Source organism: Grus americana, chromosome 3 (assembly GCF_028858705.1).
Source record: "Grus americana isolate bGruAme1 chromosome 3, bGruAme1.mat, whole genome shotgun sequence".
NCBI lineage: Eukaryota > Metazoa > Chordata > Aves > Gruiformes > Gruidae > Grus > Grus americana.
The window spans coordinates 67,625,675-67,645,786 of record NC_072854.1 but is presented as its reverse complement, the minus strand read 5'-3'; the positions used below and the strand labels follow the sequence as shown (position 1 = coordinate 67,645,786).

General features: G+C 41.2%; 1 protein-coding gene across 3 annotated transcripts in view; it reads left to right on the top strand.

Annotated features, from left to right (window-relative positions):
- The window catches only part of SYNJ2 (synaptojanin 2), a 70,172-nt gene that overhangs the window by 13,178 nt on the left and 36,882 nt on the right, over positions 1-20,112 (top strand). For 2 of the 3 annotated variants that reach the window (XM_054819138.1, XM_054819137.1), the window contains exons 3-5: positions 6,695-6,965; positions 10,537-10,762; positions 19,920-20,003. In XM_054819138.1, the coding sequence (XP_054675113.1) occupies positions 6,695-6,965; positions 10,537-10,762; positions 19,920-20,003 (581 nt within the window). The remainder of the gene's footprint in view (positions 1-6,694; positions 6,966-10,536; positions 10,763-19,919; positions 20,004-20,112) is intronic. The other variant, XM_054819139.1, reaches the window with a different exon arrangement.

The window sequence follows — 20,112 nt, the reverse complement described above, 5'->3', positions numbered from 1 at the left end:
GAATTGGTTGGATGGTTGCATCCAGAGAGTAGTGGTCAACGGCTCAATGTCCAGATGGAGATCAGTGACAAGTGGCTCCATACTGAGACCAGTACTGTTTAATATCTTCATCAATGACATAAACAGTGGGATTGAGTGTACCCTCAGCAAGTTTGCAGATGACAGCAAGCTGTGTGGTGCGGTTGACACACTGGAGGGAAGAGATGCCCTCCAGAGGGACCTTGACAGGCTGGAGAGGTGGGCCTGTGTGAACCTCATGAGGTTCAACAAGGCCAAGTGCAAGGTCCTGTGTGTGGATCAGGGCAATCCCAAGCACAAGTACAGACTGGGTGCAGAATGGATTGAGACCAGCCCTGGGAAGAAGGACTTGGGAGTGTTGGTGGATGAGAAGCTCGATGTGACCCAGCAATGTGTGCTTGCAGCGCAGAAAGCCAACCATGTCCTGAGCTGCATCAAAAGAAGTGTGACTAGCAGGTCAAGGGAGGTGATTCTTCCCCTTTACTCTGCTCTCGTGAGACCCCACCTGGAGTACTGCGTCCAGCTCTGGGGCACCCAATATAAGAAGGACATGGAGCTGCTGGAGCGAGTCCAGAGGAGGGCCATGAAGATGATCAGAGGGCTGGAGCACCTCTCCTATGAGGACAGGCTGAGAGAGTTGGGGTTGTTTAGCTTGGAGAAAAGAAGATTCCAGGGAGACCATATAGCAGCCTGCCAGTACTTAAAGGGGGTCTTTAAGAAAGATGGGGACAAACTTTTTAGCAGGACCTGTTGTGATAGGACAAAGGGTAATGGTTTTAAACTGAAAGAGGGTAGATTTAGACTAGATATAAGGAAGAAATGTTTTACACTGAGGGTGGTGAAACACTGGAACAGGTTGCCCAGAGGGGTGGTAGATGCTCCATCCCTGGAAACATTCAAGGTCAGGCCAGATGGGGCTCTGAGCAACCTGATCTATTTAAAGATGTCCCTGCTCAATGCAGGGAGATTGGACTAGATGACCTTTAAAGGTCCCTTCCAACCCAAACTATTCTATGATTCTATGCTGTAGGTGGGTCTTGCTTTTTCATAGATGTGTTGCTGTAGAAAGCACGACCAGTAAGGAACACTTTACTTCTTGCTCTAAAATTTTTTCAGAGATTTCTTTAAAACGTTCCAGATTGCATCCGAAGGAAATGAGGGACATTTCCACAGGTATGATTGTCAATTGCAGTTCTTATGTTCCTAAATTACTTTCATCTATGTGTAAACTTTAGAAAGGCTAATGTGAAGCAGGATTGTACATAAAACTACTTGTAAAAGTGGGTTTTTTTAACAAAATTCTTTTCCAAGCTAGGGTGTCCCATAAAAAGTCTGCAGCTGTTGTGGTTGTTGGTACAAAGTAAAGTGTAAGAGCCAGATCTGGAGCCTTGATTACTTCACAGGAAAAAAGTTTCCCATTTTTTAGGTTGCTTTTTATTGGCCTTAGTGCTGACCCCATTCATCATGCACTTTGCAGCTGTCAGCCAAATATAACATGCTTTCTGCTACTTTACTGCACATGAAATCAAGGGAAAAGTACCATAAATTTTCAGCCTAGGGTACTTCTATTAATTACTTCTTTTGATAAGAACTGTTGGGCTCCTGTTTCAAGATATAAGACTGGAGTGTGGCCTGTCTCTTACTCCAGATATGTACGGAGCTCCTGAGAGCGGGGAGCCTCTGTAGACTGGCTGCAGTGGTACTACTGGCAGGGCCACTGACTTCAGGGAGCTGATGTAGTGCTAATTCTCCCTTAGATCTTGAGGATGCACTGCCAGCATTTTAAAACTCAGCTTCTTGACTTATTTGCCCTTGCACTTAAGGGGTGACTGCTCATTTCATAGCTTTAGGGTTTTTTTTTTTCTGTGTTGCTGTTGATGTTCTGGACAGAACAAACATAAATACCTTGAATACTGTTTAGATCCTTTGAAAAGTTGTAACCCTGTAATGTGTTTCCTAATGTTGCTGCCAGGTGAATTTGACTGGACCATATGATGTATTTTTGTTGTGATTGGTGTTAGCCTGGTACTTCAAGTGCTACTTGCATAAAAACAGTTTCTAGTTCACTGGAAACTTAAGAGGAACAGTATTTTTAATATAATTTCAAATTGGAAATGGCAGTGAGCTGCAGTTTTGAAAAGTTAAGGTTGCAGGGATTAATGGAATAGTCTTGACTGTTTTAAGGGGAAATACCTTCTAGTTTTAAGGAATGTTTGGGTGTTTCAACTTGATCTATTTCATTAAAGTTGTGATATTTTCAGTTTGCTCAGTAAAACCAATTTAATTTAAAAAGATCCTCTCTTTCTTGTGCCGTGGCTTCACAAATCCACCTACCATAGGAAATTCCATGTTGTGTTGAGAGCCGGGATATTTGTGGTGGGTTTTTTTTTTTTTGAGGGGGTGGGTTTAGTAAACCAGGAATGCAATTTCTTGTATTGTTTTGTGAGATAATAAAAATGAATTGTTTAGGAACTAAAAGAATTTTTCAGTAAATTCTTGTCAGCTAAAAATGTTGTTTTCTTTGCAATGAATGAACAATTACCAAGTAACTTAGCATCTGTAATTTTTAGAAATTGAGAAAGTTGATTTTAATTTTGCTTTTTATAAAAATTACTTGCTTCACTAGCAGCATCCGTCCTTATTGAAGCAATTGAAACAATTTCTACCCTTAAATTTCAGTGCATTTAGGTAGGGTTGTGGTTGATGCAGCTGTTTTCATGTTAAATAGCTATTTTCAACAGGAAAGATTATGGCTTATTGACATTTACGTACCAGAAAAGAAACCACGTTGACTTTTAAAAGCTTAAATTTAGAAGTAAATTGACTGATTTTTGGCTTTAATATATCCATAATAATAATCAGACTTTCAGTGACTGGCAAATAAGCAGAAGCATTTTTCCTATGGCTGGTAATGTTAGGTTTCTGCCATATTAGGTACTATATGGATATGTAATGCTTTTGTTTTATTCCTTGGAATAGCATTTTCAGTCTGGCAAAATGCCTAAGTGAAAGCATGAGTGGAGGTAGCGCAATTATAATTTCCAACAACACTTGTCCAATGTAGTTATCAATATGTTTCAAAACATTGGCAGCCTGGGTTCAGGGGAAAGACACTGAGTCAAGACAGTGTGAGAAAAAAGACTTGGGATTGAAAGAAGAGGTTCCTATACGTAGACTGATGTTGCTGGCAAAGAAGGGAAGACAGGGAAAGCTGTGTTTCACTGTGTATAGCTGTATATCTTAGTGGTGGGTAATTTCTTAGACCTTAATGGAGACATGATTAAAAGATGAATAGCAAAGTAGTTTTTTAACAGCATTAACTTCGCTGTGAGAGGTTCTAAAAGGTGAAGGGCTTACAGGAGCCCTAAAGGTGAAGGGCTGACAGGAGCCCTACGTCTGCTCAGGATCCTGTGGCTACATTTGTGCTGTGAAAAAAATGGGGCTGGGCACAGGCTTGACCACTGTCGATAGGATTAGCTTGCTCTCTCTGCCAAGAGTGCCATGTGCATCAGGTGAGGATCTTCCTCCTGCAAACAGTGCAGTGATAGCCCAGAGCTGATTCCCAGGGACACTGTCCAAATACCACCTGGGATGAAGGTGAATCAGGGGACGGGCTTGGGACTTTTTTCCAAGGTGCAGGGTCAGAGAGATTTGTGTTAAGCTGGGGCTGTGCTGTTGTAGGGTTTCTGCATTCTGGCTGTTTTGCAGCATATCCTGAGTCATTTAAGCAAATCAGAGGCTGGAGTTGATCTGAAGACCACCGCAGCTCACAGAGCAGTCCAGGAGGACAAAGCAGCAAAGCAGAGTAGCTTTATCATAGTTTAAATACATTTGTCTATTCCTCCTTTTTCTCTTTCTCCAGTTTTCTGGGCTGTAAGTGTGAGGCATAACACTCTAAACTCCTTTGCCAGCCTGCCTCTGTTCAAAGGTGTCATGAAAAGTGCATGAAGGATGAAGACTGCTCCATAATTTGGAGTACTGTAAGGAGACTTATTCTGTATATGCAGAATCATAGAATGGTTTGGGTCAGAAGGGACCTTTAAAGATCATCTAGTTCCAACCCCCCTGCCATGGCCAGGGACACCCTCCACCCCTCCACTAGACCAGGTTGCTCAAAGCCCCATCCAACCTGGCCTTGAACACTGCCAGGGATGGGGCAGCCACAGCTTCTCTGGGCAACCTGTTCCAGTGCCTCACCACCCTCATTGTAAAAACTTTCTTTGTTATAGCCAATCTAAATCTACCCTCTTTGAGTTTAAAACCACTACACCTTGTCCTGTCACTACAGGCCCTGGTAAAAAGCCTATCTTATAAGCCTGCTTTATATATTGAAAGATTGCAATAAGGTCTTCCCAGAGCCCTCTCTTCTGCAGGCTGAACAACCCCAACTCCCTCATGTGGGGTTACCGCACAGTGGCAAGAAGGAGTATTACAGCTTCAGAAAGCCATCAATGTCTTGATGCTTCAAGGACAATGCAGTAGCTTCTTAGCTGCGATTACTGCTTTGGAGCTCATTAGCTAGTTATTTGGGGTAGTAGAGATGCTGGACCTCTGCATGTGTAAATGTGTCTTCCATTTTGGAGATGAGTGGTTGAGTGGAGGAGATACTAAAAAGAATCTAGAGTCTCCGCAAGTTTCTAGGTAAGGCAAAACTGTGTAGTTTTGATAAGCTTTTCTGTCACGCTTTATTCCTACTTATTGCCTTCTTAAACTAAAGAATTGCTTTGTTTAGATCCAGTTATTTTTCACCACTTTACAAGCTCCTCGAAGGACAGAACCACAGATGAGAAGCCCACTATTACTAAAGTTTTGTTCTTTTTGGTTATTTTAATGTTGACTTTCCCATTCAATCTCTCCTGAACCCTGTAGGAAAGTTTAAGATTGCTGAAGCCCATGAAAGTGCTAGTATTCTTTGTCTCAGTGTCCCAGCCAGCCAGCTCTCCAAGCCTGTTGCTACTGGTTTTCTGTGCCTGAAGCTGACAGATAGTAAGGCATATTAATAGTGTTTCTATACAGTACTTCCAGATTCTCATGAGTGAAGTTTACTTTGAGCTGCTCAGTTTTGCATGGTTTCAGCAAAGTCACAGAAGCTATTAGCTATTCTGAGAGACAGCTAACACCTCCTAACCCCTTCTGGAGGCTGCAAGACAGTATTTGGTCAGGTATGAACTACCATGGTGATAACTGATGTATCTCCTACTCCTAATCCTTTATAACTATGCACATTCATGTGCAAAGAAGGAATGAACTATCAGTTTTTATGTATTTCTAACCCTCCAGTACGGTGTCATCTGAAAAAGTACAGAAAATGTACTTCTTAAAACAAGCAAGAAGGAGAACACAGCATACCCTTGTTACAGAAAGAAATACGATGAACAGAGCTTTTTAGTAAATACCACCTACACAGGCCTTTATGCAAAACTGGAGTCAGCAGAACAGAATGAATAAGATCTAATCTCCCACCTTGTCCTGCCATTCCAGTCCCACGTGCCTACGCAAATATTCTGGCCCTGCTGAAAACCACCCCTAACTCAAGTTTCTGTGGCCAACCTGTGATCTGGAAGCAAGGACTCCCCTGCTGGGGTTTCAGAAAAAAAATAGTCATTGCCTGAGAGTTGGTCTGCATTTTCAGACAGTGGGCCACTATGGAGGGTTGAAGAGTGGTCCTACAAGGTGTTCCTTTTGCTGTCTGAAACCTTACTGTCCCAGACTGTCGCTGTGCCCTTCGCTAATTAGCTTCCTCTTGACAGGTCAGCTGTTGTTTCTGCTATGCTAGAACAATAAATTTTGACTCACTTCCACCTTTTCTTACTAACTGGAGAGAATAGAATGACACTGTCTCCATTAGAGGCCAATTTCAGTGAGTCTAACAGTTTCTTCCTAGCAAAACTGGTGTTTTCAGAACAGTTGTTCTACTGTTTCTTAATTACTTTATCTTTTCAGAGAGAATGAGCAAAGGTTGAAATCCTGCTGTGTGCATAAGATCTGATTAGAGCAGTGTTCTCAAGCTTCAAAATTTATCTCTTAGTTTTGGGGCCCTGAAGTTCAGCTGCTTCATGATTTCACATTTTGCTTCACAGCCATGAGAGCTGGAATTCTTTTTAGTGATGTGAGGTTGTCATCTAATTATGTACACGCTTTTGTGACATAAAAAGCAAAATCTCAAGAACTGGTAATATTGAAACTTTATGAATGGCTGAACACACCCAGTAAGAAATCTGAATGCTTCATATCTTTAAAATTCAGAAGTCAGTTGAAAAATCCATGGTGAGGAGTACACTTTATCTCATAAATGACCGTCTTTTACCATTCCTTTCAACCAAATTCAATGAAAACTGTGTGTGTTCTAGGGTGGTAAAATTTGATTTTTGAGTAGTATCCTAACACCAAGCTCATTGCACTTCATAAAGTAAGTGGGAAAAACACACTCTAATGCAGCAAAGGATGGGAATGTATAAGTATTGTGGAATATTCTGCAATTGCACTCTCTTACCTGCAGTCAAAAGGAATTCGTAAATGAACATAGGCCAGGTGCTTGGTTGTATTTGTTTTCTTCTGAAACAAAGATACTGGCCTCTGCTGGAGCCCTGTCGGCATTGCATATGACAGGACTGACATGAAATGGCATAGCCTGTGTCCACCTGTAACCCTTCTGTAACTATCTATCACCTTCTAGGTAACACTCGGCTGCACTTTCTGGTCCTGGTGACAGGCTGTACATCGGTGGGAAAAATCCTGGATGCTGAAGTTTACAAAATTACTGCAACAGATTTCTGTCCTCTCCAGGAAGAAAGTAAGGAAGAGGAGCGTGTTACTGCCTTGAAGAAAATATTGAACTCTGGGATGTTCTATTTCTCCTGGCCTAATGCAGGCTCAAACTTTGACCTGACTGTGCGGGCTCAGAAGCAGGGTGATAACCACTATGAATCTGGTAACTCGTTCTTCTGGTTAGTACTGCATGTTATACCAAAGTGTTCTGTTGTTCCTACCTGTATCTTATTGGTCAAATATTCTCAGAGGGAAATGAACATATGCATTTCAGGTACTCCACCTTTCGTTTCTTTGCCATGTCATTTTACAGGGCATGTGGCCTTAGTGAATTTATGCTAAACCTGGGTTAAACAAATAGCTTTTGTTTAATTAAAATTGATCTGATAGTGAAACGCAATTCTAATAACTGGACATTTTGTGGTTTTAAGAAGGAAATACAGGAACTAGATGATCTTTAAGGCCCCTTCCAACCCAAATCGTTCTGTGAATCTATGTATTGCTCACACTACAGAAACATGTCTCTATACGTCATGAATAGTTTCCCCTGCAGTTCTTTTTAATAATTTGTTTTAAAAGTTATCTAATAGAAATCCGCACTTGAACTGTTCATAAATCCCATCATCTATGCTGAAGTATCTTCTGTTTCTTAAGTGTGTGTGTTTAAAGTCTGTAGTTTAATGTTTCAATAATGCGCCCTAGTTTTTATGTTGAAAACATCAATATTAATGTTTGCAGCTCAGTGTAAATGTGTGTTGCACAGAAGGAAACTCCTGTGATACACTGTTCTGTACTTACTTTCTTGTGCTTATAAAGCAAAAGAAAAAGTATTTCTTGTTATGGTAAGTATTGGTTGAGTGGAAGGGAAAACACACAAATGCTGGGTTTTGTCTTCCCTAGGTGGGTTCACCATTGATGTGATTCACTTTGTTTGCTTTACAAGTTCTGGCAGAATGCTTGAATTCCTATACCCTCATTTTTTTCTTTTTAAACAAAAAGATAGTCACACAGGAAGCAAAGCTGTACTGGAAATAAATGAGGGTTATATGATGTAGGTGGAAAATAACTGGCAGAGTTAAATGTGGGTGTGCAGCTAGAATGTGTGATGATTCTTGTGGCCCAAAGTAGGTGAATATTAAATAAGCAAAAAAGTTCATAATGGATGATAAATAAACATGAGAGAGCAGTACATTCAGGCAAAATAATCTTTCTAGCTATGATGTGATTTTTATCTGGTAAGATCTAGTGTTTTGAATTTAACTCAGACAAGAGATATATAAAACTTGCTTTCAGCTGTGCTAATTATATATCCCTCTCAAAAAGCTCTCCAAGCATGTCAGGTTAGACACAAGGCACAAACAAGCTGTGTTCCAGTGATAAAACTCCTAAGGTGGTCCTTAATAAAGAAACAACCTTTAAAGCAACTCCTTTTACTTATACTGTCTTTTGAAATTTTCTTCTTGAAAGGTAAGTATTTGAACTTTCCTTCTTTGCTGCTTCTGGCTAACCTAGAAGTAGCCCTTGAAGAGGTTCTGTTCTCCTGTATGTTGCAGAGCAGGAATGAATGGTAACAACATCACATTTAGGGCAAAAAGATGTTCCAAAGAAAATTTATCTTGAGGCAATTATGCAATATGGGAGATTTCAGACCAAACAATAGATTCTTGAGAAAAGTAAACAATGGGATAACTAGTTACATGGTGAACCAGTTACAGATGACCTTAGTGATAAGCAACACAAACTGCCTGTTAAATGAACTGCAACAGCAAAAAAATTCTACTGGAATTTGTCTGAGTGAGGACTTCCTCTGTGAGTAGAACTGGGAGAAGGAGGTGGAGGAGATATCAAAAATTGTTTGAGAGGTACTTTTTCAGTTACGTATTTAGTTTAAAAATATAAGAATGACTTGCACCTTTTTCAGAGAAATGCTGTACTCTCGAAGAACAATTCTTCAGGCGTTTTGCTGGATGTAATAACTCTTGTACAGATCTGCTGTTGAACAATAAATGATCATAAAAGGGCCCTCATCTGTGACTAAGGGCACATTTTGAAAAATGAAATGAGGAAAACCATCATAACAGAAGAGACTAGTATCACTGTTAACCAGGCATGATAGGTTTCTTGGGTTGTTGATCATAAAATAAACAGAGGGTAAAACCAGACATTCCTCTTAATTTTAGTAGCACTTTTTGCAATATCTGTATTGACTTACTTTTCTGCTTGGAAAAATTTTCCTGAAAATCTTGGTGGGTTTTAAAATGGCTCTTCATCCTGTAGTGTATGCTAAGGTCCAGACAATACTGGTTGAAAATTAATTAACTTGACAGCACTGTAATTTATCAAAAAGATTGCTAAGTGTGGTGGGTTGACCCTGGCTGGGGGCCAGGTGCCCACCAGAGCCACTCTATCGCTCCCCTCATTCACTAGACAGGGGAGAAAAAGTGTAACAAAAAGCTTATGGGTCAAGATAAGGACAGGGAGAGATCACTCACTAATTATCGTCACGAGCAAAACAGACCAAACTTAGAGAGGAAATTCATCGAATTTATTACTAAGCAAAACAGAGTAGAGGAATGAGAAAATAAAATCAAATCTTAAAACACCTCCCCCCACCCCTCCCATCTTCCCGGGCTCAACGTCACTCCCAGCTTCAACCTCTGCCCCCTCCCCATGTTCAGCGGCACAGGGGGACGGTGGATGGGGGTTATGGGTCAGTTCATCACATGTTGTTTCTCCTGCTGCTTCCTCCTCAGGGGGAGGACTCCTCTCATTGTTCCCCTGCTCCAGCATGGAGTCCCTCTCATGGGAGACAGTCCTTCACGAACTTCTCCAACATGAGTCTCTCCCACGTGGTGCAGACCTTCAGGAGCAGGCTGCTCCAGCGTGGGGTCCCCCATGAGGTCACAGGTCCTGCCAGCAAACCTGCTCTGGCGTGGGCTCCTCTCTCCATGGGTCCACAGGTCCTGCCAGGAACTTGCTCCAGCGTGGGCTTCCCACGGGCCACAGCCTCCTTCTGGTGCCTCCAACTGCTCCAGCGTGGGGTCCTCCACGGGCTGCAGGTGGAATCTCTACACCCCCTCATCCTTCCTCCCTGGGCTGCAGGGGGACAGCCTGCTTCACCATGGCCTTCACCATGGGCTGCAGGGGGATCTCTGCTCCGGTGCCTGGAGCACCTCCTCCCCCTCCTTCTGCACTGACCTTGGTGTCTGCAGAGTTTCTTACATCTTCTCACTCCTCTCTCCAGCTGCAAAAGCTATCCCTAACTATTTTTTCTTCTTCTTAAATATGTTATCACAGAGGCGCTGATTGGCTTGGCCTTGGCCAGCAGCGGGTCCGTCTTGGAGCCGGCTGGCATTGGCTCTATCAGACAGAGGGGGAGCTTCTAGCAGCTTCTCACAGAAGCCACCCCTGTAGCCCCCCTGCTACTAAAACCTTGCCATGCAAACCCAACTCACTAAGTAGAAATGTATTTCTGGAGCTGAAAGAGGTGACATTTGTGTCTGAATTGATAAGACAGAGGTACACGATATAAGGACAGCACTTTGGTGGGAGCTGTGCTATTAAAATTTGCCATGTTCTGTTCACTGTAGTAGTTCACAAGGATTTCTTCCTGATATTTCCTGGTTTTGGATAAAGTAAAGGTACAACAGAAAAGGGATCACAGAACATTAATTGCTTAAATTAATGATTGTTGTGGGGTGGCACCCATGCCTGTCTGTCTTATTTCATTCATGTTGTTGAACCTTTCAGGAACCAGCTATTGCATGTGCCCTTCAGACACTACCAGGTGAACTGCTCTGACTGGTTGCTGAAAGTGATCTGTGGTGTAGTGGATGTTCGCACTGTTTATGCTTCCCACAAGAAGGCGAAAGCCTGCCTCATCTCTCGCATCAGCTGTGAGCGAGCTGGTGCCCGGTTTCACATTCGAGGGGTCAATGATGATGGACATGTGTCTAACTTCGTTGAGACAGAGCAGGTAAGCAGATGTATCCAATAGCTTTGAATAATTCAGTCCACTCAAGTTCAATTGAGGCAGAGTTTCCAACAAGAATAAAAGGAGTTCAGCAAGTGTTTTTTTCCAGGAATATTTAAAATACTATTGCACAACAGATCTATTTCCTTGCCCATTAAGCATTTCTTTGCAATCTGTTTCTGAATTTTCCATGCACACAATTTTCACTAATAATTTTTCCTGAAAATCTGGCCATTTGATATTGTAGTGAGATATAGATGCGGGTTTTTAAACCATTCAGAGAACTCTGTGTGTTAATTCATGCATAATCAACATGTATAATAATAAGTTTCTCAATTGCATGAAACTTGCTTAGAATTGTCAGTCATGAGGCCCATTATTAAACAAAAGAATGTTTTCAAATCTGTTCCAGAATAAATGTCACACTTTTATTTATTCTGCATACACTTTGAAGTATATTTTTTCTAAAATTCATCATGTTTGCCATGCTATAGAATGTTGGAGAAGAACTGGTTTGAAAGATTTTCTATAAAGTAATGGTTTCTACAGTTTATTTTTCTTTAGTTCATTTTAAGTATCTCTGTTAGTCAATACCGCCAGATTTGCTGGTCTAGCCATTGAAAGTCTCTTGCACTACAATGGCATACTACTGATGTAAAAGAATTTGGTTAGGGATGCTGGGGGTGATTTTCAGCAAAGACTAGAGCTGAGATTTGCTTTTGGCTCTAAGGAAGTCAGAAAAAAAATCTTATGCTCATAAATATTCATGTTTCAAGTTACTCCTGTCTGCCATATTGGATTGAAGCCATCACTTCTTTGTACATTAAGTTTTTCAGCTATAAAATGAGGGCGATTTTTAACTTCCTGCCTCACAGGACTTTTGCAGAGCAGTGAGGACAACATTTATAGGAGGTAGGTAGTGTATGCTGTGCTATGGTGAAGAACTCTCAGTGCTCATTCTAGTTAAGAGGAAGCTGCCCAGCAAAGGAGCTGTGTTCACTGGGATCATGTAATCTTTGGCTAGTAAAGGAAATGGAGAAAAACCACCATCTTCTCAGAGTAAGGCAAATTCCAGTGCAACGCATTTTGAAAGAAACCTTGCTTTATATTCCCCTTTGCTTTGTGGGGGATTCTCTCCAGTGAGAGGTGGTATGACGCAGTTTTTATGCATACATGGCAAAAACTTTATTTCCAGCTGATGCTCAGACAAAATATATGGGTGAAATGCATTCAGCAGGCTCCTTTGATTGACACAGCCAAACAAAATAACAGTGTCGGTTGATTTGATTACACATGGTTTAGCTTACTACCTTGAGAATGAAGAAAAAGCAATGGACCCTGAAGAATCTGAAATCTTCTGTGCCAGCTGAAATGAGTGCTTTATTATTCAAGTATAATCACCTTTTCCTTTTTGAATAGAAGTAGTAATTACCAGCAGTCAGAACCATCATATAGAAATGGATGTCTCTATAAGTAGAATAGATAAATGGCTAGTAGTAGTTTTCGGTAAAGGACAAGGATCTGCTCTAAAATTTAGTTGTTTTCAGTGTCTTCTGGGGAGATCTACAAAACTGTGTATGTAGCATAGATTGTTTTTCTATGTATATGTATGTCTCTGTATATGTAGGTGCACATACAATGAAAGTGGATTGCTTAGGTGATGCTCATAGGAGGAGGCTGGTGAGACATCTGTACGTAACACAGTGAGTGTAGCACTTAGGCTAGCTGTGTCATTTCTTGTTCCGGAAGAGTTACAGCTGTGTCATTGTAGGACTGTGCCTGACTCCTGAGGGTGGCAACTCAAAAGTGCCCATATTTTAGCACCAGTATTTCCTCATGGCATTATGTGAGTGTAGCGAGTCACACTCAGTGCTGTCCTTTCTGTCATCCCACTGGATGAGGTAGGTATGCCTTCAGGCACCTGTTTGTCCAAAATCCAGCCATGTTTGGGCACTTTCAAAATGTCCTCTAAGATGTTGCGTTGGTGGTACAGCTTTAACTTCTTCACCTGGTTCTGCATAGGGGCACATGTAGAGCTACCTTAGATTTGATAGTGCTGCATTGCTCAGCAGAAAGCCTGATGGAGTTGCAGACTGGTATTCCCCAGTCTGCTGATGAGGTTAGATCTCCAAGACATGCTCAAAGCATGCACGATGTTACACGTGTGACTTTCTGCCCAGAGTTCTCATCGAGGGATGTGGGTGCTTGTGTTTTTTGCTTGTGTCCCTTCTTTTCCTGGTTTGCCTGCATTTCCAGTAGACTGGCCTGGAAGCTTTCCACTTAGTATTCAGGCTTCCACAAATTCTGCTTGTTGGATGCCAAACTCTTTCCCTGCAGTGAGTGCTTGGGTCTCAAATGTCAGCTTCTGAATTCTCTGCTAATAATTCCCTTTTGTGCCTCTGCTCCAAAGCAACTGCAAGTCAAGTCCTGTGGCATCTACATCTTTCTAGAAAGTCTGTCAGTGCATTGGGAGATGCAGATAGGTCTGCTCACCCAAAAGTGGAATTTTCCCCTGGAACTTGGGAACAGAAGAAGGGACATATATGCCATTTTAAGTAATAACTTGGTACAGTCTGCTATTTTAGTTGAGTGCCTTCTCACGAGCGTTAGTGCAAAGTACGTTATTCAGGATTTGAAGAATGTTCTCTTGCTGAAATGCAGAGGAAAGAAAATGTTAGAGTTGTCAGCTTTCAGACCAGTCTCACATTTGCGGCCCTGCACTTAGTTGTCTAATTATGGGAAATACTTCTGCTATCCTGCTGACTAGTGGGGTCAGAAGTAACTCATTCTATTTAATTATATTCATGGAGTACATTATGTTGCAAATGATTAGCATGAAAAATAAGATGGTCTTTGCATCCCAGCAGAAAACCTGAGGATTGGCTCCTGGTGAGTGGCAAAGCAGTACTTGGTTGCTAATGCTTCCCTTAGCTGGGGCCGGATCAGGCTCTTCACAGGAACTGCTGTGCTTTGTTCCTGTTCAGCTGTGAAGTGGGAGGACTGAAGGCTGTTGAGTGTTTTGCAATTGGGTAAGCAAGAGTGCAAGAGTGAAATGCTTATAGGGTGAAAGGCTCAAGTAGGTTGAAAATTATAAGAAGGGTTTGCAGTTTTATAGGATTGTGTGGTTTTGTTTGATTTTTGTTTTAAAAGGAGAAAAGAAGGTTGCTGTTGCTAATGGTGATAAACACTAGTTTTACCAAGCTGCATGTCCTAAGAAAGCAAAGTTGGGCTAACCACTGGGATGCCTGAGATCCAGTTCAAGCTGGCATCCACTTACCATTAGGAAGGAAGAGTCCTGGAATAAACTCTCTCCTACTTTCATAGTAGACTACTGACTAATCGCCTATGAGGTAATATCTTGGCTGAATAACATTTTGTTTCCATTTGCTGCAGCCTGTACAGTATAATGGCATGCTGGCTATGTGCTTTCATGGATAAATAGCACCCTAGGATTCTGAAAAGCCAGGACTTTTCCCCCCTTTATAGGAATTACTTCTAACATTTTTCTGTTTTTAGAAGAGGGAGAAACAATTAGTCTTATCTCCAGGCAGCTCTTTTATGCATAGATGGTATGCTTTTGTCTCCCACTGAGTTAGCCGTGTGGCATTTTAGCTCTGCAGTGAGTCATTTTTTGTGGGCTCACTTAACTACTGTGACTCACAGTGTTTGAGAAAAAGGGGGGAAAAGTTAAATATCTCACTACTTTTGCTTTTCAAAAAAAAGCTACTAGTAGATCTTTCAGATATTTGATCATTTGGCTTGCATCTTTACAAAGAAAAGAAGAAAGAATGGTAGGAAACACTTGAGGAAAAGCAAAGTATGAAGGGAAGAGAAAAGAGGGCTTTTTTGAAATCCCTCTAATGTGTACTTCCAGATTTGCTGCCAGTATTTTGTAATGGGATGGCAGCCTTTTCTACTTGCATATTCCAGTTAATCCTCAAGTAGTTTTAAAATCACTCTCTGTTTCCCAGTGTTAGCTTAAATGTTTCCCTTCACCCTTTTTTCCTCTCCTAGTAATCCCCTGAAGTTGAGACTGTATCACATTCTTTTAATTCTATTCTGCTGATAGCATTGAGAAACAAGCGTGCTTTCTTCATTTAGTTTGCATGCCTGTCAGTGTTTACATTTCAGCTCCTCCCCCAGTTATCCTCTGGAAAGTCATGCTAAACTCTTAATATCTTAGTATGTGACTTATGGGGAACAATCCTAATTTACTGAAGATAAATGAATGATTTCAGTTGTTTTCCCCTTAATGGAACTGTTCAATAAAGAAAATGGAAACCTTGATGAGGCATTGAAAGGAAATGCCATGAATTTGGATTAACCTTCCCTTTCTTCCAGTTTAAGAAAAAATGTTGGGCATGGATTAAGAAAAATGATCCCTATTTCACAATAACTTCTAGACCATGTTGGATAGCTCTCCAGGAGAGGAATGGATGTAATCATGTGGTTAATTTATTTTCTGGATCGAGTTCTAGTATGGCCCCAGGCGGGGCAAAGAGGATTGTTTTGGCAAGTATATCCTTGGATCCCGTGGTCTGAGTTAAAGGGACTCACAGAGAGGTGTGTTTAGGCCATCTGTTATCCATGCTCTTTATAGGTTGTGTGGCAGAGCTGGGGATCCCAGAACAAGCCACGTGAGTATCCATTTCATTATGGACTGTGTCTCTGTGCCCCTTGAGTCTCTAATGAATTTTGCCGTTTGAAGTTGTGACTGGATAATTACTTCCTTCTAATGAAGCTGAGTGATGGAGATTAGTGAATAAATTATTCCAAGCGATGAATGGGAACAGCACACTGGGATTAGAACACCAGCTGGTTGTTGTAGATGTTTGCTTCTTGCTCAGAAGCAGTACCAGTTTGCTTCTTGGCTCAGAAGCTTACTAGCAGTACCTATGCATGAAGCTTGTGTTACCAGGAAAGGTCCTTGGATCACAGGGGCAAGGTCTGGCCCTATGCAGTGGAAGAGAAAGATTGAGAAACGTTCTCTTGAACTTTCAGTACTATCACCCTTGATATTGGAGTCTGAGAAAGAGACCACAAAAAGAGTTTAAGACAGCAGAAGTCGAAAGAGAAACATGGCAAATTCTAACACCAGAGGTCAGAGGACAAACAATCTATTATCAAGGCAAAGAGGTCCTCCACATGGGTTACGTATCCAGTTGCTATTATGTTGTCTGCAGGAAACATGTCTGAAAATCTGTCCCACTGACTGAATTGGATTGTTCTATGGGCCAGACCCTTTGAGATTAATGAAGTAGTCCTTGAGTGTTCTGAGGATTTGATAGGAATGAACATTCTCCCTGGGGCAAGTAGGCAACAACTTGCTATCATTTTGGATCTAAGGCAAAAGATAGGGCTCCACAATAGTTTTATGAAGCCCAAAGAAAAAGATTTAGCAGTATGTATCAACCCTAATGCCAAAGTGTTGTCCCGAATGTAATTGATTGTTATTGAACTTTTAGAGGAAAACCCGTGTGATCTGGGATGTATTTCTTGTCCATGAGTTAAGGGAAACAGAGGACAGGAAAATTCTGGAAACAAAGTGCTGTTTATTTTTCTTAAAGAACTGTTCATCTTTCATGTAGTGCATTAGAATAGGAGAAATGGATTTACTAGAGGACAGGGTAATAAAGTCAAAACTAGAATGACAGAAAAATGGGATAGATATGCCCATGTAGAAAACATGATATTGTGAATAAAAAATCATCAAGGCTTGAAAGAATATGAGAAAAGACATTCTGTACCTATCCATGCATAAATGCTGGAATTGCATAAGCAATGAAGTTGGAATCTTTTATTTATGATTGTTATTTTAACCTGGATGTATTATCAGTGCTTATTTAAGATTTTAACAAATGAGGTTTCTTATAGTATATATGGTTGTTTAAGATTATGTCCATTCCTGAACTGGAAAGTCATCTTAGTCTCAGGTTCTTTAACCCTCTTCCTTAACAAGTCTGCTGGTAGGAAGGCTGTTGCCACTATTATTGTAATACCAAGGGGCATACATAGTAGAAGGCGATGTCAAGATCAGGGGTCATGTTCCTTGGAGCGGTGAATGAAGGATAGTGGGTATTGCTGAAAATCAGGGAAGATTTACACAGTTGTAATGCTCAATGAAATGGTTACAGTCTGTTTAGGAAGGAATGACTGGCAGAAAAGGATGTTATTCTCTCGCTCATTAAAAAAATACTAGGTCTTTTTCCAACTCACTGGCAGCTTGGAAGAAAATAATTTTGGATTCATCTGGGTCACGAGAATGAGGTGAGGGAATTGTGAAAGACCACAGAATTGCTCCAGAGAATAGAATGATGAGCCCTGTAAGTGGAAAAAAAAATAATATAATGTGCTAACATGGAGAACTTTCTTGTGAATGACTAAAAAAAAATATAATGTGCTAACGTGGAGAACTTTCTTGTGAATGACTATGTTAGAGAGGCCATGCTCCCAGTTCAAAAACCTCATGTGAATTTCTAAAAGCTACATGGCAATGTGCATAAAAATGTCAGCTTCTTTAAAATGCCCTATCATCATAGGGGAGTTCTGTTTAGACCTCATCCTGACAGATGATGTCCCCAGCCCATCAAATCAGGATGTGGGCATCCTGTTTAGATCACAGGAATGATCCCCAAATAGTTTGAAATTTTTTTTGTTGTTGTTCAGTTCTCCAAATGGACAGCTTAGTAGAGCAGAAAACTGTTAGAAGTAGTAATGGGTGAAAACCAGTGAACAGAAAATGTAAGTGGTAGTAATAACAAACATCTGTTAACTCTTACAGTGTTGAATCACTAGTAAGTGGAAATAGAAGCATCTGTTAATGCAGAAAGGCAGAAATGTTTGGTCAGTATTTTTCTTCTGGTTTTGGCATAAAGAAGGCAGGTTATATATTCATGGTCTGTAACTGTGATGAAATACTTTCCATTTAAACTGTAGCTCAGGAAGATGTTAAACTGCAGGTATTAAATTCTTTTTTTATTATTATCATCATCATCATCTTTTAATCAGTGGGTCTAGAGAAGTTGCAGCTGGGACTTTTAAAAGAGCTGGTCGAAGACATACTTGAGCTGTTGATTTTTCAGTTAGTTATGGAAACAGGATGTTCCAGAAGATGGTAAAGAAAACTGATCCTCTGTAGCAAGCTGCTTGAGTGGCCAAAGTGTAGTTCAAATGAATCTTTGTCTGTGATCGTCATCATTAGATGTTTCATTACAACTCATCGCATCACAAAGGTGATGATTCATGTCAAATTTTGAAGTGAGCCAGTCCTGACTCTTTTTTGCATAGATTCAGGACCTGATCCTTATTTAATATGAGTCAGGATAATGCTGGGGCTATCAGTGGAGCTACACGAATTTGCTTTACCTTTGAATTGGCTCCACTGGGTCGGTGATTGTGAGTGAAAAGATGATTCAGTGTTTAGTACTCGCTGACTCATTGCGGTACGACCTGAGGGAGGATATGATAAAGAGGAAGAAGGTGGGCCTGCTTGCTCCTCCTGTAGGCCAACTGCAGGGCGAACTCTTCTGAGCACAGCAGTGCAAAGACAGGTGCGTCTCTGTGTTGCAGTGGTAATTAGCTCCTGCACTCAAGGTACGGGCAATGATTAGAAAACTTTACTGGGAGAGAGTGGTTTAGAGCCACATTTCTAAAGTTGTGAGGCAGGCCTTGCAAGGAAGCTTCTCTGAGCAACCCCCTCTCTTGCAGGGGGTTGTGCTAGGATGAGATGCAACAGAGAAGGGTTCTTAATTCATTCGTGTGAGGCTAAAAACTTCGAAACATACAGTTTTACACTACTGACATTGTGTCCCTGATGAAGCCACTTACATCTTTCCTCTTTGTGAAATGGCGATAATTATAAGTGCTCTGTGAAAATATTGTAAAGATCAGTTAGATGAAACTGGTGACAGAATATTTAAATACCCACCTCTCTGGTGTAGCTGTACTTCATCTTTTCACATGTGTAGCTCTAAAAATTGTACATTGGTAGTGATTACAAAGATGACAGGTTAAGGTAAATGAAGGCACTTTCCCTCTGCCATCCAGCACATCTAGTGGCAAATCCAAAAGCACAAACCACATTAAGGCTGTATGGTAACCTATTATCATGTTCTTTTCTCTTTTGGGAGCTACTAGCCAGCTGGCAGCAGTTGTGCTAAATGATATGATGCAGTTAGAGAAGCAGCTACCTGGATGATCGGTATGGATACCATTTCTCCACAGGGCTGCAGAAGACTCATTGTCATGCATGAGATAAGAGAGATGTGTATCGTGTATCCCCTGTGGAAAACAGCCAGGATTCCACTGCTAAGTATAGGCCAGGGGAGTGAGCCGGGCTTTGCACAGTTGTTCTGTGGTTATACTGAATCTGAAGATAGTACCTTTTGTGCTAAGTTAACATATAATGTAACGCTTTGCTCGGGGGCTGGTGGAGGAGGGAAGGCAAAGGGGGAAATCAGTCTTTGTACTCTGCATAGATTTGACTCAAAATCAGCTTGTTAGCAGTGAACAAATACGAAGGGAGAGTTTGAGGTCTGGTTGGGGAAGGAAGTGGGGAGTTCAGAGCCTCTCGCTATAAGCCTCCTGGAAAGGAAACAGATCGTGTGCTGTTCGCTGTATCTTGGAGTGGGAGTGGCGAAACTGCTGGTTTCACTGAGATTTATTTGGACGCTGACAAGGCATAACATGCAGTGAAATAAGAAATAGTAAATAAAGCAAGAGGTAAGCTTATCCTACACCTGACATTACCCATCATCAGTCACAAGGAGCAATGACATTTTGTACAGTTAAATTTTGTGAGAGAGACAGAGGGAGAGTATATGGCTGGTCTTCCTGAGTGTCTCCACCAGAAGATCAAATCCATCTTCATTGTGGATGAAAGATTCCTTCCTTCTTGCCAGTGGTGGTGTTTTAAATTTTCTCTTATTTCTGGTGAGTAGTGAATTGAATCTGCTAAGATGACATGAAAGCAAATACGTTGTGCTTTGTTCCACTGCCTGTGAGACTATGGAAAAGTGCCTGAGCAGTAAGTGGATACAGTGAGGTACACTGTTTACTTTTTTACCCTTTGAGTTCAGTGTCTTAAACTGTCACCTGATGAAGGGGTCACAGGCTGATAGATCTAACTGCAGAACTCCTTCCCTTTATTTTATTTTTGCAGACAATTTACTTGGATGATGACATCTCTTCCTTTGTGCAGATCAGAGGTTCTGTTCCGCTGTTTTGGGAGCAACCAGGGCTTCAGGTAAACAAATAATCAAAAAGCCTACCTCACTTATCTCTCTTGCTACTTATAATTTAGAAATTACATAAAATTTGTTGAGGGTTTTTTTTTAATGAGCTGCAAAGCTCAT